Source organism: Rhinolophus ferrumequinum, chromosome 3 (assembly GCF_004115265.2).
Source record: "Rhinolophus ferrumequinum isolate MPI-CBG mRhiFer1 chromosome 3, mRhiFer1_v1.p, whole genome shotgun sequence".
In the NCBI taxonomy this organism is placed as follows: domain Eukaryota; kingdom Metazoa; phylum Chordata; class Mammalia; order Chiroptera; family Rhinolophidae; genus Rhinolophus; species Rhinolophus ferrumequinum.
The window spans coordinates 72,195,780-72,221,316 of NC_046286.1; the positions used below are offsets into that span (position 1 = coordinate 72,195,780).

The 25,537-nt window shown below is 34.2% G+C and overlaps 1 protein-coding gene across 2 annotated transcripts in view; it reads left to right on the plus strand.

The window, feature by feature from the left end:
• The window catches only part of CLVS2 (clavesin 2), a 75,158-nt gene extending 52,067 nt beyond the window's left edge, over positions 1-23,091 (plus strand). The window contains exons 6-7 of one of the 2 annotated variants that reach the window (XM_033102106.1): positions 8,661-8,785; positions 16,578-23,091. In XM_033102106.1, coding sequence (XP_032957997.1) covers positions 8,661-8,748 — 88 coding nt within the window. In that variant the 3' untranslated portion in view covers positions 8,749-8,785; positions 16,578-23,091. Of the gene's footprint in view, positions 1-8,660; positions 14,804-16,577 lie in introns of those variants that run through there. The other variant, XM_033102113.1, reaches the window with a different exon arrangement.
• Positions 23,092-25,537: the final 2,446 nt, after the last annotated feature.

Here is a 25,537-nt window from a genome sequence, read left to right on the forward strand (position 1 = left end):
ACCTCAACTTGGTGTTCCAAATTCACAGACAATCTAGCAGGGCCGTTAGAAGTCACCAAATCCAGTGGTTTCTCAAGTTGTACTTCAGGGTTCTGGTGTAGTGCCTCAGGCAAAGCAGGTGACGTGGAGACGGTGCCCATCTCTACTGCAATAAAAATGACTCTCCTCCTATCTGAGCAATTTATTAGACTTCTGTGTAACATTTCCTTTAAAGAAAGGAATCCATACAGTGTGTGTGTGCACATGTACACACACACACACACACACACACACACACTTCAAACACTAACATTCAAAGCTTATGTTCTCTTTATGGTATCTCTGCCAAGTTTCTGTTTAATGATTTAGCCATTCCTGGGGCAAAACATTCTATTTCCCTACACCTTTAATCTTTATAAAGTTCACTGTTGAGTCAGAGTCTGACTCCCTGCTTTGATTCTCATGGTATTTTTATACCTGGTTTCTTTCAATCAACGTATATTTAATCATTGCCCTGTAATGGACACTTTCCTAGGTGTTTTGGATCTAATGTGGATAAAATGTACATCCAACCATCATCTAGTGATGATGGAGGGCAGGGTAGTGGCCAGACATGCCCAGATGCGTAATTGCCTCAGATTTTGCATTCTGTAGCAAATTGGAAGATGTCTTATTTCAAGGTTTCCCCAGGACACACCAGCCCAGGGTTCATTTGGATAATGTAACAAATATTATTTATTGGTTCATTTTCCATCACAGAAATGTAAAAAACACAGTTCCTGCAACTCTGTCCTCACCTAGCTCAGGAAGGACCCAGGAGCATCACACATGCCATCCTAAACACTGTCTTGCATCCCTCTCTGATGAAAGCCTTACGGTCCTTTTGTCATTGCTCTGTCTCAGGCAGTGGCACTCCAGTCCTTAAAATTAGCCTCCTTTTTGTTGCTGCTGCTGCTGCTACTACTGTTAGTGTTTATGTGATGTTTTCCTCTTCCCAGACTGCTCTACTATTCCTTGGAGAGAATAAAAAGGCCAGGGACATCTCCAGCTTTAATTTCTTCACTAATCATCAAGCTTATATGCAAACCAAGTTCAGTCTTCTCAACTTCCTTCTCTTAAAACAAGGCTTCTTAATTTGAGTTCTGTGCTCTCTAATGAAAGAGGTTTATGGATGGACTCTTTTTAAGTGCTTAAAGTTGTATTCAAAATTGTGTGTGTGTGTCTGTGTCTGTGTATCTGTGTGTGTGTATATGTATCTATAGAGAAGGTGCCAAAAAATGTATACACATTTTAATAAAGGAAAAAGATGTATTAAAATTACACTGATGGTAACCACTGTGAGCACCTTTGTAATTGCAGAAGTCAAACTTGACTTGTATTCTTTTGTTATCAGTATATATTGAGTATTACAATTTTAATACAATTTTATTCCTTTCTTAAAATGTGTATACATTTTTTTGGCACCTTCTGAATATGTGTGTGTGTGTGTGTGTGTGTGTGTGTGTGTGTATAGTGCATTTTCTGGAGAGAAGGCATATATTTCATCAAATTCTCAAAAAAGTTTTCTAAAACAAAATTGGTTAAAAACCATTGCCTCAAAACAAGTTCCTTCTAATAAAAATAATAATTCTAATGATGATAGTTCTTATAATCTACTATTAGGTTAGTGCAAAAGTAATTGCAGTTTTTGCAATTTTTTTTTAAATTAAAGTTTATTGGGATGACAATTATTGATCAAGTTACATAGATTTCAGGTGTAAAATTCTGTAGTACATCATCTATATTTCACATCATGTGTTCAACACCCAGAGTCTGTTCTCCTTCCATCACCATATAGTTCACCCCGTTTACCCTCTCCTAGAACGCCCCCTACCCTCTTACCCTCTGGTAACCACTAAACTATTGTCTATGTCTATGAGTTTTTGTTTCTTCATTTGTTTGTCTTGATCTTTTGTTGTTTTGTTTTATATGTCACATATCAGTGAAATCATATTTTTCTCTACTTTTTCTGTCTGACTTATTTTGCTTAGCATTATACTCTCAAGATTCATCCATGTTGTTGCAAATGGTACTATTTCATCTTTTCTTATGGCTGAATACTATTCCATTGAGTATATATACCACAACTTCTTTATCCATTCATCTATCGAAGGACACTTTGGTTGTTTCCATGTCTTGGCCACTGTAAAGAAAGCTGCAATGAACATTAGAGCACTTATTTCTTTATGGATAAGTGTTTTCATATTTTTTTGGTAGATATCCAGGAGACGGATTGCTGGATCATATGGTAATTCTACCATGTTTCCCAGAAAATAAGACATATCCGGATGGTCAGCTCTAATGTGTCTTTTGGAGCAAAAATTAATATAAGACCTGGTCTTCTTTTACTATAAGACCGGGTCTTTAATATAATATAATCAAATATAATACAATATAATATACTTAATATAAGACTGGGTCTTATATTAATTTTTTTCTCCAAAAGACACATTAGAGCTGATCGTCTGGCTAGGTCTTATTTTCGGGGAAACGTGGTACTCTTAATTTTTTGAGGAACCTCCACACTGCCTTCCATAGAGGCTGCACCAGTCTGCATTCCTATGAACAGTGTATGAGGGTTCCTTTTTCTCCACAGCCTCTCCAACACTTGTTACTATTTGTCTTGTTGATGATAGCCATTCTAGGTGAGGTGATATCTCATTGTGGTTTTAATTTGCCTTTCTCTGATGATTAGCGATGAGCATTTTTTCATGTCTATTTGCCATTTGTATGTCCTCTTTGGAGAAATGCCTCTTCAGGTCCTCCACCCATTTTTTAATGGGATTGTTTTGTTGTTGCTGTTGTTGTTATATTGTATGAGTTCCTTATATATTTTAAATATGGACAGATAATTTTTGACAAACAAGCCATAAACATACAATAGAGAAAAGACAGCCTCTTCAATAAATGGTGCTGGGAGAATTGGAAAGCCACTTGCAAAAGAATGAAACTAGACTGCTATCTGTCACCATGTACCAAAGTTAATTCAAAATAGATCAAAGACTTAAGCATAAGACCTGACACAATAAACTGCATAGAAGAAAACGTACGTACTAAACTTATGGACCTTGGGTTCAAAGAATATTTGATGAATTTGACTCCAAAGGCAAGGGAAGTGAAAGCTGAAATAAATGAATGGGACCATATCAAACTTAACAGCTTGTGCACAGCAAAAGAAACCATCGACAAAATAAAGAGGCAACCAACTGAATTGGAGATTTTTGCAATTGTTTTTAACATTTTAAACCGCAATCACTTTTGCACCAACCAAATATTTACTTATACTTCCTATGAGTTAGGCCCTTACTACAAAATGTCTTTTTTGGTAACATTAATTTATTTAATCATCACAGCAACCCTGTTCAACAGATATTTCCAAAGTCATATCGTCTGAGTGTAGTGAAAACAGGGTTCTGATCAGGCATAAGGTATAGAGTCTTCCGTGTAGTTGACATAAACATTGTCTACCCTCCCATGACAGCATGACAGAGTGTCCTCACTCTAGAGCTGAGCTGTATACGGATTTGGAGACAGCTGTCATAGGTGTTCCCTAGTCGTTTTCTTGGCCAACTAACAGTGCTCATTTCCCTCAGCCGCTCCTTCTGTGCCTTGTTAACTAACATGGTCCCCTCTTCTGAGTACACTTCTCTCCATTTACTCTCCGACCTTGGCAGCACCCCTTCACCTGCATTCTGCTCACCTGCGCTACCTCCCAAACTTCCTACCTGCTGTCTTTGCCTCCTATCCTGCTCCCCTACCCTCCATTTATTATCCACATAGCAATCGAAAATGTATTTTTTTAAAATGTAAATCAGATCAGTTCACTTCTCGGCTTTAAAATTTTAAATGACTGCTGATTATGCAATATAAAATCAACTACATCTCATGGCTTAGTACGCTACACGATCTGATTCTGCCTTCCCCTCTTCTCTAAGTCTATTTACCTTTTCTCTCGTCCCCTACATTTCAGACACAACATCCTCCTTTATTCTCCTGCAGCCTCTCCAGCTTGCTCCTATCTAAGGGTCTTTTTACTTGTCACCACAGGCTGGAATTCTCTTTTCCTACATTGTCCAATCGCTTGCCCTAGTCAAAGGCCATCTCCTCAAGAGGATCTTAGGGTCTTTCTAAGTCACCAGGTCTTAATCAGGTCTGCGTCCCCCTCATTCTAGTCACTCCCTAGCAATCATTTCCTTTATTCTCTTCTAGCATGTATCAGTCTGTGAAGTGACTGATTTTGTTTAATTTTACACCGCCTTCCCCCACTCCCAAACCCCCAATGTAAGCTTCAGGGAGACTTTAGTGCCTTTGTTTGTCTTATTCTCTTCTGACTCCCCAGTATCTGGAATACGGCCTGGCAAAAAGAAGGTGCATAGTCGGTACAAGCTGAATAAATAAAGGCATCCTCTGCTCTCGGTGGCCCCTTTTAAATGCCATTTTTAGAACTGGATAGGTGATAGCTAATGTTATTGCTACTCACATTGAGGTTCCAGAATCCTGGCTTTTCTGTGCAGACTTCATTGGCTGTCTTTCACTGTTGTTATTGTTGTCACTGTCATTCAGGCAGCCAAAGCACATTGCTGCCTCATGTTGTGAGCTCCCTAAAACTAGCAAGTCTCTTTATTTTTAGATCCATGTCCTCAGAATGCTCTATTTCTATGGTTAGTTTTCTCCTCCAGAACATTATTTTAATTGATTAACTCCATCTTGTTAGATTTTCTCAGCCTATCTACCTTTTGAAGTCTTTCTGGGTCCTGATTTTCTGTTTCAATTCTTTAGGCCACTTTGTCTCCTGCAGACTTGGCTCACAACATATTGACCTCCCCAACCCTGAGTTTCTTGCTGCTGACGTGGGCTGATTAGAATTTCAGACATCCCCCTCTGTTTGATGTAGGCTTTATACCATATGCAGCGCTTATTGTTCTATTTGACAACTTCTGAAGAAATGAGATTAAGCAAGTTGTTTCACTTGGTTCTTATCTTTTCTCTGTCGGGCAGTGGCAGTTCTCCATCAAGGAAGGGAGAAAATTGTTTCTGGGTTCCATTCTGCCCTCCTCTCCTTTACGTGCTTTTCCAGTTTTATGTCATCCTTAGATTGAGGGAGAAAAACAAATCATTTCTTCACCAAGGAGTTGTAGGTGATTCTTCCTTTAGGTGAATTTAACTAGATGTGTAGGGAGAAAACTTTGTGTAAATTTGTGGAGGGATAGTATAGTGAATGAAAATACACAAAGTTCTGCCCTAAACTGGGGGAGTGTCTTCCATCTGACGTGTCTGGTTCCTAGGACAGTGCCTGGCACATAACAGTCATGGTGAGTGACAATACTGACACCATTTTGGTAATATGACCTCCATTTTTATTGACTATTCAACGTCTATTGCTACTCCATGCCAGACCCTATCAAATGCTTTGTATATATTGACTCATTTGCTTCTCTAAACAACTAATAAGGCATTGGTATCCCTATCTTATTAATGAGGAGACCCAATACAGAGAAGGTAGCTTCCACACGTCACATAACTACAAAGTAGCAATGCTAATCTTGGAACACAGGCAATAGAATTATTTTAACTGCCTACCGTTTTCTATCTGCCAGAACTTGTGCAGGGATTTATGCATGCATTATTTGATCCTCAGTACATCTGTATGATGTAGGTGTTATGGCCCCCATTTTACAGATAGGGGAACAAAATCTTAGGGAGTTTAAATAGCCTTCACAGAGCTAGTAAATAGCAGAACTGGAAGTGGAATCCATTTCTGTCCAAAATCTATCCTCTTAAACACTAAGGTATAGCACAATATTGTAGATGCATAATAAGTGAATAAATGATACCTGGATAATTAAATTTACATGATTGGTTTTCATGAAAAAAGTAAGTTATTTGTGCAAGACAGTAGAGGCCATGTGGAGATGGCGCACATGTACTATGACTTAATGATGGACCCTTCCTTCTGTTGCAGCTGAAACAGACCAATTTATTAACAGTTATGATCCTGCACGAATAATCCTGTTGTTTTGTGTAAGAGAACAATAAAAAAATTTAAATGACTAAAATAACAATTAAGCACCAAAAATTTCTTAGTCATCTTAATCAGAAATTGTTTCTGCCTGTCTTGTTTTATCAAGGAGTTGTTCTACCTATGGAGCCAACGTTCATCATCCAGCAATCCAACAATTCTTGTATCTGTAGTACATGCCAACAGCAAACTAGAAACCCAATCCCAAGTTGAATAGCCCACTGTCATTTAAAATATTTCATTGAACTCACCATATTAGATGTGTGATGTGTGTTTTAATAGCACACTATGGCAAATGCTTACATTGTGTAGTTTGCATGGTCTGAAGAGCTTTTGGGTATACTCATTGAATATTATTAGGATAGACCTCAACATTTATACAATCGATTTAACTTTATGAGAATTTAAAACTACGTTTTCTGTTAAGAATTTCTTTCTCCATAGGATAATTGCTTTATCTTCATTAGTCTTCATTTTGAACACTTAATGCTGAATTATCACTGGATAGAAGTTAGGACATTAAGATCCTACTGTGTAACAGACTCTGATACACGTTGTGTTTGCAGTAAGGAGAAAAACTGATAAGGTCCTTCTCATGGAGTTTACAGCCTAATGGGTACAGTTATCAAGTTAACGCTTTAGTGCAGGACAGTAAATGGACCTCTGTATGTTTTAGCATGGATTTATCTTGGGAAACCACTTTTTTAGTTGAGTCTAAGAAAAATGATGTCAAAAGTCTAATTACTAAGTGTTTTGTGCAGTTGTTCACTGTGTTAAAATGTATTTTATTCATGTACTTTTTCTAAATAAATTATTATAGCTTCCCTCTCTCACTCCCTCTTTTGTGTGTGTACACACACCCTCACACACATTCAACTTTTGTCAATCTCCTTTTTTTTTTTTTTTTTAAAGATTTTATTGGGGAAGGGGAACAGGACTTTATTGGGGAACAGTGTGTACTTCCAGGATTTTTTCCAAGTCAAGATGTTGTCCTTTCAATCTTAGTTGTGGAGGGCGCAGCTCAGCTCCAAGTCCAGTTGCCGTTGTTAGTTGCAGGGGGCGCAGCCCACCATTCCTTGCGGGAATAGAACCAGCAACCTTGTGGTTGAGAGCCCACTGGCCCATGTGGGAATCGAACCGGCAGCCTTCGGAGTTAGGAGCATGGAGTTCCAACCGCCTGAGCCACCCCCTGTCAATCTCCTTTTTGATATAGGCATCTGATACCTGTTACTGAGATAAAATAGTGAAAATGACTTAGGAAATAAAATCTCCCTGTTTTAGTATTCTCACCTTCCTTTCATTCCCTCTTTAGAAAGGAATTTAAGTTCATTTAAATGGACTCAATTTATCAATTAATCCTGTAATTATTTTTGCTTTGATAATTAGTTCCGTTGCTGTTCTTTTTCATTAGCATATGCAGTTGTAGTTTAGCTTATAGTCTTTCTGTTTGAAAGTTAATGAGGTCTGCTAAGAGGCACAGCAATAGCCAATTGGCTGGAATGCAGCAGCAGGGGAAAAATTCATTACCAAGGAGAATTTTAAAAGGGCAGCTGCTTCCTTAATGCCATAGCCATTAAGATGGCAGCTTCCTGCCACAACAGCAGCATGTTTCATTAACTTTCCTCCTCCCCCGTTTTATGTTGTTTCCGAATATATAATTCCCACCAGCTATCGAAGGCATGTGCAAAGGTTTTTCAAATTATTTGCTTTCCTAATCATAAAGTGCTGCTGCTAAGGAAGAGGGGTTTTAAGTTTTTAATTAAAAAAAATTTTTTTCCAATTAGTTGACATTTAATATTATATTAGTTTCAGGTGTACAGCATAGCGGTTAGACATTTATATAACTTACAAAGTGAACCCCCAGAAGTCTGGCACCCACCTGACACCAAGTGTAAATATTTATTACAATACTATTAACTATACTCTCTAGGCTGTTCTTTATATCCCTGTGACTATTTTGTAACTGCCAATTTGTAATTCTTAATCCCTTTAATTTTTTCACCTCAGGTTTTTAACTTTTCTGAAGTCTTAAAACATTTTACGAAATTTTCAAGAGTTAAGATTGATTTTATGCTAATGTTCTAATGGGAAATTGAACAAAACTCACATTCAAATTTTGACGTTTTTTCCTAGTGTGATTATTAAAAATAAAAAAAGATCATTAAAAATGTATATTTACGTTAAATTTGTTTCATAGAGCCCTTTAAGATAAGAATCAAAGCTCCTATCATTTCTGTTTCATGTCTCAACAATAGTTTCACTGCAATAATTCCCCATTTGAAGATGTTCTATTGGAATTCTTCTGTCCTATACTAGAATTTCTCAATTTCAAAGAAAAGATTCTTGCTTGATTGGGAAGAGGAGATTTTAAGCCTACTATTTTGTATTCAGCATCCTTTGCTGTTCATTATTCCATTTAGAGGCCAGAGGGGATTGTTTCCTCTGATGAAAAATACCTACAGTAAGTAAGTCTCTCTCTGAACGTGCAGCATTCTCAGTTCATAAATTCCTTGATGTAGGGGGAGATAATTCACTTCAATGCACAAAGTAATAATGGAGAAAAGACAGAAAAGAACGTGATCGTTTGTTAATAACTCACTGGCATTGCTTTTATCATTTTCAGATCCCAATCAGTAGTGGATCCTACAGTACTAAAACGCGTGGATAAAAATGAGGAAGAAAACATGCAACCTTTGCTGTCTCTGGACTGATAACTTCTCTGCACTCCCCATGGATTAGAAATGGAAGGTACTTGTTTTCAGCAACAGGGACTGCACTATGGAGGAATTTCCAGCTGGAAACATTTATTCTTGTTAATGTCACATAACATATAATAAGGCATCGGGCTTTCCCATTTGCCTGAACCATGGGTTCCCTGGTTCAGTTAAAAAAAAAAAAGTCAATAATTTATTCTGTAAGTGCCAAGTTCTTTGTAAATACAATGTAATCTTTATGTCAAGTTTGTAAATTTTGTTAATAACTAAAATTGGGAAAGTTTGGCTCATGAGTTCATGCCAGTGATATGAACTATAACAAAACCCAGAAAAGACACATAAACAATCAAAGATAATTAAATGTCGCCCTGTTTCCTATGAAGCCATATTTCAGCTCTCGTAGTGATTGTTTCATTGTTTTTCTCTGAAACTCTGTCATATTCAAATATACTTTTAATGGGCACAGGGAACTAGGGAATTCTAGGAAATTATTATGATAAATGTGTTTCCTGTGATTTTCATTTCACCGAAAATGTGTTCTAGTGACTATCACTGGCCTTGCATTTTGGAGACAAAGAATGGCAAATGATCTGGTAAACTGAACACTTGAACTCTTCTATGTTGTTTAATTCCTGGAGACTTGTGAAAGATGTTTCCCAAATTAAGGTGTAGAATTCTGGAAGAGAGTAGATTTTTTTTAAACTGCTGTCTTTGCAATGTGTCTTTTATTCAAGATGCCATTGAATCCCTGTCTTATGCAATTTAAGAACATTTCCCCCTCAAAACTTTGACCAAGAGAAAGAGAACTCAGACTGAATAGAGTTCTGACAGCTAATTTTGAATATAAAAGTTGCTGCATACCGATAAGGGGCTAATTTCTGATTATTGTGCACTGGTTGAAGAAACATATATTCACACACATACATATTTTTACTGAGCGATAATAAATCTTTGATGTGACAGGCTTATATAATAAATCATACATATTCAATGCTCTTAGAGATGTTACAGATTATTACATGAGATTCTAACTCTGGAAAACTACTTACACTAAAGTGAATGAAAGTGAGGTACAGTGAAACAGACTTTTAGTGAACCTATTCAAGGTAATTCTAACTTAATTTGTAATGCCATCTGAATATATGCCATTTTAGTGAAATATATTTTTCCCTCAAAAAAACCACAGGTCTCAATATAGTGTAGACAGTGTCAGGTGACCAAGAGTCGTAATACAGTTTTTTTAAAATTCAGGTTAATTATCCTAATGATCCAATAACTACATTGTCTTTGCAGAGAAGATTGAAAGAACATATTGCATCCAGGTGATATAATGAAAGCATCTGAGGGCATCTAAGACAGCATATAATAGTTTAAATACAGATTTAGAATGCTTATGTTATTGAAAGTTTTTATTTCATAAAAATTCTGCAGTTATAGCACATTTTTAAAATCTTACTTTAAATTTCAAATTCCAGTGTGAAAAGGCAAAAATTTTACCCCTTTTTCAGAGTGGTAATTTTTGAGATTGAGAATTTACCGTGAAAATATTCTTTTGAAAGAGAAATATCTCAAGGAATTCTTAGAAACCAACACAAGTAAAGGCGTATAGCAGCTTTTACATACTTCTGGCTAAAAGCTTAAATTTTTTTGGTAATAATTCTAGAGCCAAAAATCTTAAAATCAAGATCAGTACACCAATCTGCAATATCACCAATGGACCATCGAATATTTGTAAAAATACATAAATAATATAAATGAAAAAATACCTTAAGAATGCCAACCTCCAGTCAAGTGAGAAAAAATAATAACTGTCAGGTATTCTGTTCTACTTATAAATATTATACGGTAGAGATGGGAATGAATTGGGGATAAAAAGCCACAGTAACTCTTATCTTTGTAAGAACCCTGACCATTTTTGTTCTTACCTTTTTGCCTACCTGACATACATTCCACAGCCTTGGACTTTATAGATTATATAAGCAAGTGTTAGGCAATATGATGCATCGGAATAAAACACAAAGAAACTAAATACAGATGGGCAGTGGATTTTTCGTTCTCATTAATTTCTCTTGGAATGCACCATTTATTGCCAGTTTTCAGAATTCTACCAGCTTCAGATGTCAACCAGCATAGCCAGCTTCTTTCTGCTGTCATAAGACCGGTGTCATGTATAAAAATAACCATGAAGGCATATTTTTATGTGTATACCTATCTAATTATAAGTATCATTCACACTATTTCCCTGCCCCACATTTGGAAACTGCGTCAGCATGGTTGCTCGTCTGCTTTTCTTCAAATGAGCAGTAGAAAATTGGCTGGATTGTATAAACTACTTTGAAGTGAATGAACAAATTACAACGTTGCCTTTTAAAGTTGCTCTATCTAGTTCAGTCTGAGTAAACTCATTTTCCAGGAGTGTTTTTGAAGCTGCTTAGTCAAGGGATATTTGGTTAACACTATAAATTTTCCACTCGGAATCAGCTAACTAGCACTTTTTAGGAGTTTTTTTCACCCTCATGTGATTTTCTGTGTCATGTAGCTGTCTGTTGTTACATAACTTCGCAAATGAGCATATTTTAATTTAATTTGGACTCCCACTCACACACACACACAAACACTAAACTGTTTGCCCTAATGAATTTGCCTCTCAGTTTTGAGAGCTATACGTTGGTTTTTTTAGGTGTCGTCTTACTAAAAATATGTAGACATCAAAAAATTATCACATTTGATGTGGAATAGTCCAGTAGTTCATTTACGTCTCTCACCCCATGTGATCTACCTTCTATCCTTGTATCTTTTCTTCTTTCCATTGTTTTAGGGATGCTGCTGCCAAAGCTGCTTTAAAAATAAATAACTTCTCTTATGTTGTCAGTGATATTTGCACACATTTTTGACTGATATTTTAAAAGGAAGAGATTATCACAAAATATTCTTTGACAACTATGAAGAGTGCCTTCTTAAAAATGGAATAAAGCAATGATACTAGACTATGGATTCTATTTGTACTCTCTTCCGAAAAGTAAATACATACACCTATACTGTAACGGTGGAATATAGATATCATTTGAATAAGTATATTTGAGAGCTTGCTGTGAACATTCCCATACAGTTTTTATTGTGTATATTCAATAGAGTAATTCGAACACGTTGTTGACAAACTTGGCACTATGCTAAAACAACATACAATTATTAAATAGAGTTTTGCAAGCAAGTTTTTGAAGTGGGCATGCATGATTTCTTTTATTTCAATAATAGTTTGCATAAGTGTAGGCAGAGACATTCCTGAAGTCTTTTCATATAAAATGCTTGCTTACAGTACTGAACATTCATACATTCATAAGCAGGAAAGCCAAACAGCTAGGTTCTTTTTCATATTGCTAACTAGGTCACATTGTTAAATTAAACATTTGAAGTGCCTGTAATACTCCTGAGGGGACCAGAGTTCCCTCTAATGCATGAAGAAAATGGAAAGTTGTTTTAGACATTGGGGAACATATTTATTGCTCTTCACAAAAAGAAGTCCTTAGACCCAAGGCAGTGTGACATCATGAACAGACTTTCTTTCCTAAAAACAACATGTCTATAGTCCTTTAGAGAAGTTGTTATATCAAGAAAAACCTGCTGAGAGGCTGTACTCTGTTATTTTATCTAAATATCTAATGGGTCTGGTTAGTTAATAATTTATCTCTTTTGCTTCTTATTTTGTGTGTACTAATATGATTACTTAAAAAATTGCCAACAGCCATGAGGACATTTCAGAATGATTTTCAACACACAAAATAAAATGAGTTGAGCTCTGGCATGGCATTTGAAATTTCAGATATGGTATTTACACTTTTACATCAATAAGCTAATAGGCATATATTCCATTTTATATGTGCCAACTAGGTATATAGCTTAAAAAACAGTGATGCATTTTAAATGTATGAGGCCATTAGATCACAAAAGAATCAACAGGCAATATAAAATATATTGGAACAAAACTAGACTATTGGCTAAATATTCAGAATGTGTATCTATCTTCAGTAGTGAAAAGGATTTGTTTTTTGTTTTAATTGCTGCTTTGCAGTATGCTGTTGGAACTATTTAGCGCTGCTTACTATTTTAAAAAAGGAAAATAGGTAAAAATACAAAAGGAGGCTTAGCCTTGAAACATTATATCATCATCTTAATGGCTTAAGTAATATAATTATTTTTCATTAATTTACGTTTTTATTTTGTAGACATCCATAGGTTAATCCTATGAAGACTATTCTGAGCTGAGTGTAGGAATTTATTCTCCTGAACTGTAGGAAAAAAATATAAAATAGCAATTCTGTGGATTGAAAGACCCAAGCTGTGATAATTTTTCAAAGAAGGAAGAGTATAAATGATACTGTTGAAAAAAAAAAATTAGTAACCAAATACGTATAGGACTTAAATAAAATAATTGCACTTTTATAGTTCATAGTGGACATTGTTACAATTTAGAAGGTGTTTGGTCAGTATTTGACGTAGTTTCAATGCAAATATATTTGTCCTTAATGATAACAATGCAGATATTCTGTCAAAATCATTTCTTGTAGTGAATGAGAGGGACCTAGATGAATAGCAAAGTACATTTTAATAAAACTTTTAAGACTGAACCAATCCTCAACTACTTTGAAAAATTGCAATGACCTGTATAGATAATGGGTTTGCAAATAAGAGACGTTAAAAGCATTGTCCTGTTTCGAATCCAGTTTTTCAGTTTTGATATTTGTTCCAAAGATAAATAAAACTCCAAAAACAGCTTTTGTTTTCAAATATTACAGAAAAAATAAGATGTCTAAGAATTAATTCTACAAGTCCTTGATAAGAATACTAAACACACTATTTGGTTCAAATATCTCTGACTTTTTGAGGAACATACTTATTCCAACACAATGTCATAAACGGTATAATTTTTGAATACTCATTACTGTTACAAGAAAGCATTTATTTTGCATGTGGTAAATATTGAATTTGGGAGTACTAGATATGTTGCATCTGTGAAATGGAGATTTCTAAAATGTCATCTAAAAGTGGACAACAATAGCTTTGTTATGAGAGAAATTGTAGTTAGCTATTTAGATGAGGATACGTGAAATTTTCTGATATTTGAATGTTTGGGGCTTAAAGGGGAAAACACATAATTCATTTCATCAAAATTATATTTTCAGTATTCTAAACTTCTTGACAAGCTTTCAAAGATAGTTTGAATAAAGAAGTAAATTAACTTTTAAGTTGCATATAGCAATGGAAATGATTAGTAAATACAATAGAATTTTCACATTTTATATAAAGTTATTGGATTAGACAAGTGACTAAATTCAGAAATTTGAATCGCAAAAAACATTGATTTAAATAAATCCTATTAAAAATAATTCCAGTCCAAAATAGTAAAATAAAAATATTCAGCCTGATTTGAAAATAATGCTTGCTCAATAAATATTCATTTTTGTCATCTGTGAGTTTCTACCATTTATGTTACCTGTGGATGAAAGATCATCTAATGAGGGAAAAGAGACATTTACCTAAAACTCTCTATGATAGACTTTACTTTCTTTGGCTCAAACACGGATGATTTTCCTGTACCCAGCTTTTGAGGTTATCAAGTCATTATTGCCACCTTTCCTAAAGCGATGTCAGGATTAGCCCAAGTTTCTAGCAGTGACTACAGACGCATCTTGAGTGTGAATAAACCCAGGGCAACCAGAGAATGCATGAAAAGCCATAAGTAGGGTCTCCACTTCTTGACACTAAAAAGTGTGTCAAAATATGTTATTAATTATAAATACAGAAAACCGTTTCAAAATGGCAAGGGTTTCTGATATCAAAGGTTAAATACTTGTCCAATGAAAAGAGGCAGTGGGGACATGATGGTCAAGGTTCTGATGTGTAGCCTGTTTTCACAAGCAACATCATCAAAAATCTTTCTCTCTGAGTATCACTTCTCTCTAAGAATAAAAATAAGCACGCCCTTTTTTTCTAACTGAAATCATAAAAGTATCAGTTAGACAGAGACTATAAACATTTTGTTGCCTTTTAAGAAAAAAACGCTGATTTTATATATATATATCTTTATATATATATATATATATATATATATATATATATATATATATATATACACAATTTCACTCAGTTGAATAGTACTGAAATATTTGCATGCTGATTTATAAATTCTTACCTAAAAATTTAAAAATATGTGATAAGATTTTAATGCTAGAAAGTTATGTTCTTTGTATCTGGGATTCATGGTGAAAATGGTCATATCCTTTCATTTGAACTCTAAATGAAACATTTTTACTAATCTAAACATTTTACATATCTAAACATTTTTACTTGGATATCTAATGGACATCACACATTTAACATTTACAAAGCCAAACTTCTCTTCCTCCACCCTGAGCCTGCCTCCCCTTTAGCCTTCCCATCTCACTGTCAACTCCAACCTTCCAATGTCTAGGTCTTCAATTGTGGCATCATCTCTTTCTCTCTGATCTTTCTCTCCAAATCATATCCAATCAACTAGCTCATACTGTTGGTTCTCTCTCTCTCTCTCTCTCTCTCTCTCTCTCTCTCTCTCTCTCTCTCTCTCTCTCTGTTTCACTCTCTCTCTCTACACAAACGCGCGTGCGCACACAAACACACTCACACACACACACAGTGCCAAAAAAGTACACATATTTTAAGAAAGGAAAAAACTTAAAATGGTAATACTCTATATATACTGATAACAAAAGATAAATACAAGTCACGTTTGACTTCTGCAATTACGAGAGATACTCAAAGTAGTTACTATCAGCGTCCAGACACTTCTGATTATGCTTGAGCAACGTTGACCATCTCTGAAAATGTGTAAGGCACCCTGGTATATATCTTTATATCTATCTATCTATCTATCTATCTATCTATCTATCTATCTATCTATCTATCTATCTATCTATCTAGACCATAATAATCTGACCACACTCTGACCATAATAATCTGAAAACTGTTCTCCTTCTTCTGGTCCTTGGTCCCTAGAATCAAGTTACAACACATTAGCAAGAGTGACTTCAGATCATTTTATTCTTGTCAAAACTTGCTGCAAGAGTACCAACCAAAGTTCTCCTAATGGAGTATGAGAAGGGCTGGTATGAAGTTAGCAAACACCAGTACAGTAGAATAACATATTTTCTGAATGGGTTGGCATTTTTGCTTGCACACTACAGAAGTAATCATTCAATACTTTAATTGAATGTGTTTCAAGTCCTACACATTATGCCCTTTCATCCTGATCTTGATTCTTCTTAGATCATCTCTTAAGAATGTTTTCTATACTCTTTAATTTCTTGTCAAACTGTCATCCTTGTTCCCAGAACTTGCCAAGCATTCCTCACCTCTTCTGTTCTTTCTGCCTCTTTCCACCAGATATCAACATGATTTATTTCTTCATTTCCTTCAGATGTTTGCTCAAATGTTACCTCCTAAAACTCTCGAGGTTTCCCAATTTAAAATTACGTGGCTCTGTTTTTTCATATTTTCCTTTTCTGCTCTATTTCTTCTCCATAGCTTTCCTTTTATCACCTTCCAATATACTATATAGCTTATTTATTTTATTTATTTAAATTTTCCCCTAATAGAATATGAACTCCACACAGGCAGGAATTGTGACTGTCTTGTTTACTACTGTGTTATTGGTGCCTTGCGCAGTGCCTAAATTTAGTAGCAAGTCCAAAAAGATTGCATGGAGATCTTAATTTTTCAATGAGAGTATTTATTTCTTAATAAGAAACATCTTTTTGTTATTCATCTTCAATAGGAGAATTTTTCTCTCTTAGGATGATGGAATCGTGAACCAAGAATTATATCCCCCTCTCCGAAGTTTTCTGTCAATATTTGAGCTTTATCTTCAGAAATTATTCTAACATCATTGGACCCTATATCACACAAATGACTTTCACTTATTCTTGAAGAAACAGCAAGATACCTCAGATGAAAAGTCATTTTGAGCTTGAAACTATAATAAATTGTTTTTCAATGAAAAAAAATTCCTAGTCAATTCCAATTTAAAATATTGAAGGAAGTTAAAAGACCATTATTCCTCCAACATCGGAAGCCAGATTAAGAGAAAATGCCTATTTGGTTACTTTTACTAGAACGGAGAAGGAAAAGAGGAGGGAAAGAACTTATGATCACACTTTCTCTAAAACAATTATAAGATAAATAAGGAAGTTTTTTGGTGTTTCTAAGATCTTCCCATGATGTACAAATCTATATATTATGACCATTTAGTCTATGAACTCACTTAACAGAAGTCTTATATCAATTAGGTTTTATATTTGATATCGTTACATGTTTTTTATTTTGAAAATTTATAGTTGTGTCACCACATGACAGCATTGCTCATGCTCATGTATTTTAACTGGCTTTCCAACTTTCTCTTTCTTCTTCATATTTTAATTGCAGCTACCATTTTCTGAACCTTATAATCATATTTGTTATCCTCAAATATCCCTATGCTTTTATTTCCTACTATTTGGACTGACTTCTCCATAACTTTAGTAACCGAATATCTTAGATATTGGTTCTTGATGTGACGTGTTTCTGATTTTTATCCTTTGCAGTTTATCTTTTAATTTTTACCAAACCTATGTTATTCCCTTTTATCCACTACACTGTGGTGCCTTTCTCTACATTGTAATAATTCAAGCCTTCAGTTTTATAATCTCCTATCAGGCCTTCTATTATGAAGACACTAAAAAGAAAGGATTGGCAGATGGTATTGAAGAAGGAACTATAACCTAAAGAGTAAGGATAGATGTTTTAAAATGTTTCCAGAAGACAACCAGTCTTTCAGTGGCTTTGTAATGGGTACTATGTAACATATTGGTAATCAGTATAGACCATGTTTCTTGTCAATCACATCAATATATGGCATGAGGATTAATGAATAATTTGGAAAATCTATAGAGAAGAAACTAAATTGCTCTTGCTCAGGAAAAAAGTCATAATTTTCTTATGTTTCTTACCATTTAATCTTTGACAGTTTGTACAGTGGAAGCCATTTGCCGCTGTGCCGTCCTTTTTTGCCAATCTTCAAGAATGTGTTTAGCATCCCTTCCAAAATAAAGTGTTCAAGCTCAAGTATACACAATACAAGGACGATACTGTAGTTTATGTTGTCTTCTACTAAATTTTGTTTCTTTTCAGAATTTATTTTTATGATTGATTCCTAGTAATACCATTCTTGGTAAATTTTCTTAATTATCTACTCATTTTTAATGGCTATAGTAATTTTACAGGTCACTGTTATGTTCTTAAAACCATAGTATGAATGTTTCAGTTAATGTCTAGATCATTTCATGTCTTTTTTTTGATTTCTGAGAATGAATGGAGTTCTGTTAAATAAAATGGCACTAAATGAAATTTCAGATTCAGAAATGTGAATTTGCACATATGCCCTTTCAATCTTTTTAACATAAGCCAAATTTAGAAAACATGTCAAAGAGCTATTAATAAATTTATCATTAAAATATGGGGCATACGAAATTGATGTTAGTATTTGGAAGTACAAAATGCTTTTAAATGTATGGTCATATTGCACTGTTATTTTGAATTTATTGTTGATTAAATCAAATATATTTGATAAAATTGGTATACACCCCAAATCATTAGAAAGTCACTTCTTGACTTCTAGAATGATAGAATGGAGATGGGAGTTATAAAGCCTTCCCTTGAAGTAGTGGAGTGGTTTGGATGATGTTTTCAGTTTATCTCATTTTTAACATTGACAAATATTTATTGAGCACTTACTCTGCCCCACGCACTTTTCTAGGTTCCAGGGTTATTGTAGTAAACAAAACAAAGCTCCTGCCCTTCTGAAAGTCACATTTTAGAGGAGAAGGCATACAAAAAGCATGCAAACAAAGTTATATATTGTTTTAAGTGAGAATGAAGTCTTTACTAGTTTAATTTGTGTGACCTCTGGTACTGTTTCCTCATCTGTGAAATGGAGCAATAATTGTATCTATAATATGAGCTAGATATTGATAATCGGGCCCCTTTATTTTCATGGGAAAATGCAATATAATCTCATAAAATACTGTTTTGGAGATGGCTGTTAGGGTTCTTTGGTTCTTTCCTTTCTGCTGAGCCCTGGAGGTGGTTGCTAGGGTTTTAACTGCTCAGGGGAAATGCATCTCATAATCTGCCTTTCAGGGTCATCCGGAGGTGCCAGTTTCTGCCCAATTTTGTCCCTTTTAAGGTAAATTCTGTACTGCTTTAATTCATTGCAACTGAAAAATAAACATCGATTTTCATTGGAAAAGGCAAAAAAGGACCAAAGATAAGCAAATTCTGATAAAGTGCACAATTTAAACTTTTCATTTAATCTGTTATTTTCCCTTATTCATAGGCAAAACAACAAACCAGGTTTTCCTGGATAGGTTTGGGTATATTTTATGTACCACAGTTAAGGGAGTTCTGACCATTGTGGTTCCAGAGGTGCCAATTTAGGTAGTATTAAAAGGATTACTTCCTGCTAGTATGTGAATTTAATAAGCTTTGTTTTTTTAGAAAGTGGTCATATTATAAAGAACTTTGAGAAGCTCATCTTGGGAAAGTCTCAAAATATGGGCAGAGTAGAGGACACCATGAATATTGATTATAACTCCTCTAGGAGGAGCCATGAGTAAATAAATATTTGTTTTTATGAAATAAAGAAAAAAACAGCAAGCAACTCCATCTAAAGGAAACAGGCAGCTTCCTTAGTTCTTTTTTTTTTTTTTCTTTTTCTATTTTATTGGGGAACAGTGTTTTTCCAGGACCCATAAGCTCCAAGTCAAATAGTTGCTTTTTGTTTTGTATTTCAATCTAGTTATGGAGGGCACAGCTCACTGGCCCATGTTGGAATCGAACTGCTGACTTTGGTGTTATGAACACTGCACTCTAACCAACTGAGCCAACCGGCCGCCCCAGCTTCCTTATTTCTAGTCATACAGACAATCACTAAAAGAGAATATCTATGTTAGGGCAGACTGTATGCCATGCTAATTAATGAACAGAAGATCGAGTCTAATTTCATATACTGACTTTAACAAAAGAATATTGCAGATCATCAACAATTGATTCATTACATTTATGAAGAACAATACCAGATAATCTATTATGATCATAATAAAGCATCTTGTTTCTGGTTGTAGGAAAATATAGACACCCTTCAGATTGCCCAGTTTTGAATTATTTGTTTGTGAAGTTTTTATAAATTTATTTTCCTTGTTTATTATATACTGAAAATTTTAGCCAGTATCTAGAAAAAAGTTGTGGTTTTTACACAATATATTTACTAAAAGGTATTTGAAAGCATTTTTCTAGAGCAAAGGACTTTCAACCCTATTTTGCCACAGTTGCTCTTTTGTCATTTAATGGGCATTATAAAGATGTTTTAACAAAATTTGTTCAAGGATAGTAAAACAAACTATAGATATAATTTAAGAGTTTCAAAAACTAGAAATGTGTAAGCATATTTTTAACTTGGAATAATTATGAGGATATTTGTTAATTATTCAACATATTAGTTTAAAGGAAATTGACAAAAAGATAATTATTAACACCTAAGTAAAAATCCTAAAGAAGTTTTTTATCCCTCAGGCATGGCCCCCTCACCGTAACCAAAAACTACTTCTCATTTTGCTTTCCTTGAGAATAATAGATGCTACTTCTAGAAAATTCTTTAGAGATTAAGTTTTCTAAATTGCTTATTTTATTAGTGTATAAATGGAGACCTATAAAGTTTGTCTTGCTAGAAGTCACACAACTAATTAAGGAAAATGCTTGTAGTAGAACCAAGTATCAACCAGTCTGGAGATATTGTTGTTGCTTTGAATAACTTCTCCCTTGCTCTCCAACCCTTTTAACCTCTGTTCTGCCTGCCTATGATCCCATTTCATTTTCTCCATTTCTCTCCATGCCGTTTACTGTGTTTGGAATTCTCCACCAGTATCATATTAGGTAAGCATCTGCCAACACAAAGAGGCAATACTCAGGGATATTCAAATTAGAAACAGATTGTACATATCTGCTATTCCCAGCCTTTTAGGATCTTAGCAATCAATAGATGTGGGTGACCCCAGTCATGTAGAAAGATGAAACTTTTTCAAGCCTACGTCTAAGGAAAATGGTCGTCACTCATTGAAGTTGGCTTGCTTGTGTTGAGAAACATGTGTTCCTTGATTTCAAGAAAATATGACGGGGTGCAGCTCAATACGGCTACTCAACTTAGCTCTTGACTATCTTCTCTACATTTGTCAATGATTTAAGGCAAGTAGAAGGCCAGGATGTTGGAGACTTTTGCTATCGTGTGGCTGCCAAGCAGTTATGTGGTATATAGGAGGGCTGTGGTACCGTTTGGGAGAGAGCTTCCCAGCGTTTTCCCTGCTACATTATCTATGATGCGCTTTTCTCATAGAATTTACTATAGGAATTTAATGGACTGGAATCTTTAAAAGACTGGATTTTCTCAAATCTTAAAAAAAAAAATTGGAGAGAAGCGTGGATCTTAACTGGTTAATCTAAGCATACAAAAGTGTTTAATTCAGTTCACAAGAAGAGAATAAAAAGACTGCATCAGATTTTACCTGAGGTTATCTCAGCATTTGTGTTGTTGAGTTTGGGAAAGGTGGCTTTGCAGTTATTTGGCTACTCTCATTTTACATGACTGCTTTTTCATGACTTTTAAATTAATGTGTGAAAACACTGCATTAGAACCATACTGAGAATATAAATGTTACAGAGAATCATACTCTCTTATTTTAGCACATTAAAAAACATAGTATTTATGACACTGTTGTATTCTAAATTGAGAGTAATCTATTTTAAATATTATTTATCTTTGGTAAAATAAATTATGGTTAAAAACAGCATAGCTCTATATATCATACCACATACTATGATAAATTTCAAATGCATTACAAATTTTCAAATAAAAATCAGGAAGCCGTAGATGTATCAGTAGAAAGCATGAAAGAATGCCTTGATAATCTTGAAATAGAGGCCTTTTATCCCTATAATTCAAATTCCAAAACGAAAAAAAAGGATACTTTAGACTAAATGAAATTCAAAAAATTTCTGCATGGAAAATAATTATAAGCAGAGTCAAAAGCAAATGACAAACTAGAAAAAAATTTTAACTCATGTCATAGACTTAGAACCAAGTTCTCTAATATATTAAAAGGTTTCTAGGAAGTGAGAGGAAAAGGAAAAACCTAATAGAAAAATGGGCAGATGATATAAACAGATGGTTTTCACAAAAGAAAATATAGTGTCTCTAAAAATATGAAAAGATGCTATCCTATACTCCAAATGAGAGAAGTAGAAATTCATTTGAATTGTGGAGTATGTTGGTAATGCACTCTTTCTCCAAGGCTGTGGGAAAATAAGCTCTCCTTTATATTGCTCTTAGTATATATGAAAATTTGGCAATGTCTATCAAAACTAAAAAAAGGAAGTGGACTTTGACCTAGCCACTCCACTTTGGGGAATTTATCCTTCAAACATAGTCTCTCACATGAGAAATATTTCACAGGATATATTCAAATGTATTTCTAAGGATATTCATAGGATAATTACAAAAACAAAAAATTGGAAACAAATGTTAAAAAATATGACATATTCATGGAAAAGATACTATACAGATTTGATATAATCTGCTAAAATAAACCATGATACCATACAAATCTAAAAAAATAAGGGAACACTTTATCTACTAAAATAAAAAGATTTCTAAGACATATTCAGAAAGAACAGCAAACTATAAAATAGTGTACAGAATATCTCATGTAAAAAAGTGAGGAGGGGAATAAAAAATATTCATATGAACTTGTATATTAAAGAAATACAGAAAAATATACAGGGATTAATGACATTGATTGTTTGTTGGGGGAATCGGAAATTGGGTGGATTGAGACAAGGGTGGGAAGGAAATTTTCACTGTCCACCTTTCCACGTTTTTTAAATCTTTGATCTTTGTGAATGTATTATTTATTGAAAAATCAAATAAAAAATCTTAAGAACTTTTTATTGTCTTAAACCGTTTTGACATTGCTAATAGTGAAAAAGTTTGTAGTATATATACAAAATAACAGGAGTACGCATGTATCCACCACTAAGCCTAAGATACAAAGGATTTAAAGTCATTACCAATAGTTTTAAATCCTCCTTCATGTCTCTACTTATGCCCTCTGATTTCTGCTTAAAGGTAACTATCCAAAACTATGTTGATTATTAATTTTGTTTTCTCTATAGCTTTACAACTTATGTGTATATTTCTTAAAAATACAGCTTTGCAAAAGTTCATGTAAGATTGTTCATTTCTTTTTTGAATGTTTAGTAGAACTCAGTTAAAATTATCTGGACTGGTATTTTCCTTATGTAAATATTTAAACACTAACTCATAACCTCAATGATCTGAAGACTATCACAATTTTCAGTTTCTAGCTGAATCAGTTTTATATTTCTTTTTCTAGGAATTTAACCATTTTCAATGAAGTTTTCAAATTTATTTCCCTACATTTTATTATAATCTCCACTTTAAAAAATACATATGCTACATTTATATTCATCTTTCCTTTCTACTCCTCATTATTAATACATATCTTTTTATTAGTATTGCTATAGTGAAACAGGATCAGCAAAAGATCCCACTTCCATGGCGGCTGTCATCAATATTTGATAGCCTTCCTTGGATTCTCACACTTGTGTTTATTATCTGAGGATTTCTTTTATTTTCTTGCCAGTTTAGCATTAGTTTTGTTGTTGTTGTTGTTTTTGTTAATATAGCATTTCTACATGTTTTGTAGAGGGAAGTATTGTCAGAGTATTTATATATCAATAGTACAAGAAGTCTTTTAAATTTATTGCCAATATAGGAACTTTCAACTCAAACAGAAAAAAAACATTGGAATCATAAGTCTAATTTAGTTTTTAAGGAATGTATATTGTAGGAACTTTGCTATTCCCTTTGTGATGTGTTTTTTATCACCAACACTTTGACATATGCCTCAATGCAATGTGTTTCAATATAGTAAATTAAAAGAAAAAAAAGAAAATATTTTGGGTGTAGGAAACTAAATACCTACTGATTTAAGAATAAATGTTCTAGACATAATTGATGCACATTAAGGGATTTTATATTGGTTGAAATTGACAGTGAGTTTTCTTGGAATCACAATTGCTTGGTCATTTATTTTTCTCTTGCAGTTAATTTATATATTGGTCTAGGCAAAAAGCTCTCAGATTTCACTTGCTGCCTATGCACTCCTCTATAATACTAGGCAGATTTTCCTGAGGTCATGGATACACAGTGTTCAACAAGGAGGCTGTCATTTTTTCCTGGGTTCCTTCACTTTAAATAATCATGCAGCAGAAATGAAATCCTTGTAGGATTAAAGGAGGCAATGTTATGGTAACCAAATTACTCAAGTGGGATTCTTTCTAGTGTGTGTGTGTGTGTGTGTGTGTGTGTGTGTGTGTGTGTGTGTGTGTGTGTTTAGAACCTCCAGGTTATCTCTAAAACAGTTTCTTAACACAGTTATTTTATACCTTTTAGAATGGGTAGTCTAGAATCAGGGACAGTGTCTTACAAGATTTATCATTTGTGTACCAACATGAAAGCTATCACAAGTTACTCAGACCCTAAGGTGATTTTTAGATTCTTAAATAGCTCTCTACTATTATCTGGATACAAAGGTTCCAAATGAGTAGTAATAATATTGGTAGATTAAAACAACTCATATGCATTTAAAAATCAGGGACAAATGGAAATCACCATTTAAAACACAATACTATAGACTGGTGGTTAGCACCATAGCCTCTCAGGTCAGACTCTTGAGTTTAAGTCCTTTGTATTAGTTTGCTAATGCTACCTTAACAAAATACCACAGATTGGGTGGCTTAAAGAACAGAAATTTATTTTCTTACCATTCTGGAAGCTAGAAGTCCAAGATCAAACCGTTGACATGTTTGGTTTCCCTTGAGGCCTGTCTCCTTGACTTGCAGATGGTTGCCTTCTTGCTCTGCTTTCACAGGATCCTTTCTCTGTGCTCCCATAGTGGTTTATAGTGTTCATGTGTTCTCTTTTCTTGTTGATCTTCTGTCTGGTTGTTCCATTCATTATTGAAAATGGAAGATTGATGTCTCCAACTATTATTGTTGAATTACCTATTTCTTCCTCCATTGTCAGTTTTTACCTCATGCTTTTTGGAACTCTACTCATATATATATATATATATATATATATATATATATATATATATATATATATAAAGGTTTATATTCAGTATGTCTTATTGATGGATTTTTATCATTATAAACATATTAGTGTAAAGGAGAACATCGATAACAGGAAGTCATAAATTTGGTGCCACGTTTGCTCCAAATGCCTTCATCTTTTATTTTCATAAGAGTAGTAGCCCTTTCCCAGGTTTTGGAACCCCATTTGAAGAAAGAGAAAACTACTACAATGCTTTTGACCAATGTCTTATAGACCATCCATTCCTATATGCTCTTACCGCTAAGCAACTCATGCTCCGTCAGTGGAGGATGCAGTGGACCACGGGCAAATGGGGAGCTGGAAAATAGCAGTGTCATGAAATTGAACTAGAAGTCAGAGAAGACCAAGGCTTTTCAGTTTGAGATGAGTGTTATTAAGCAAGATTGAAAATAATGACCAAGAAAAGTCTCAAAATATTGATGAATGTTGAAATGTTCACTATCAATATTGTCACTAAAGACCCTGAATTAT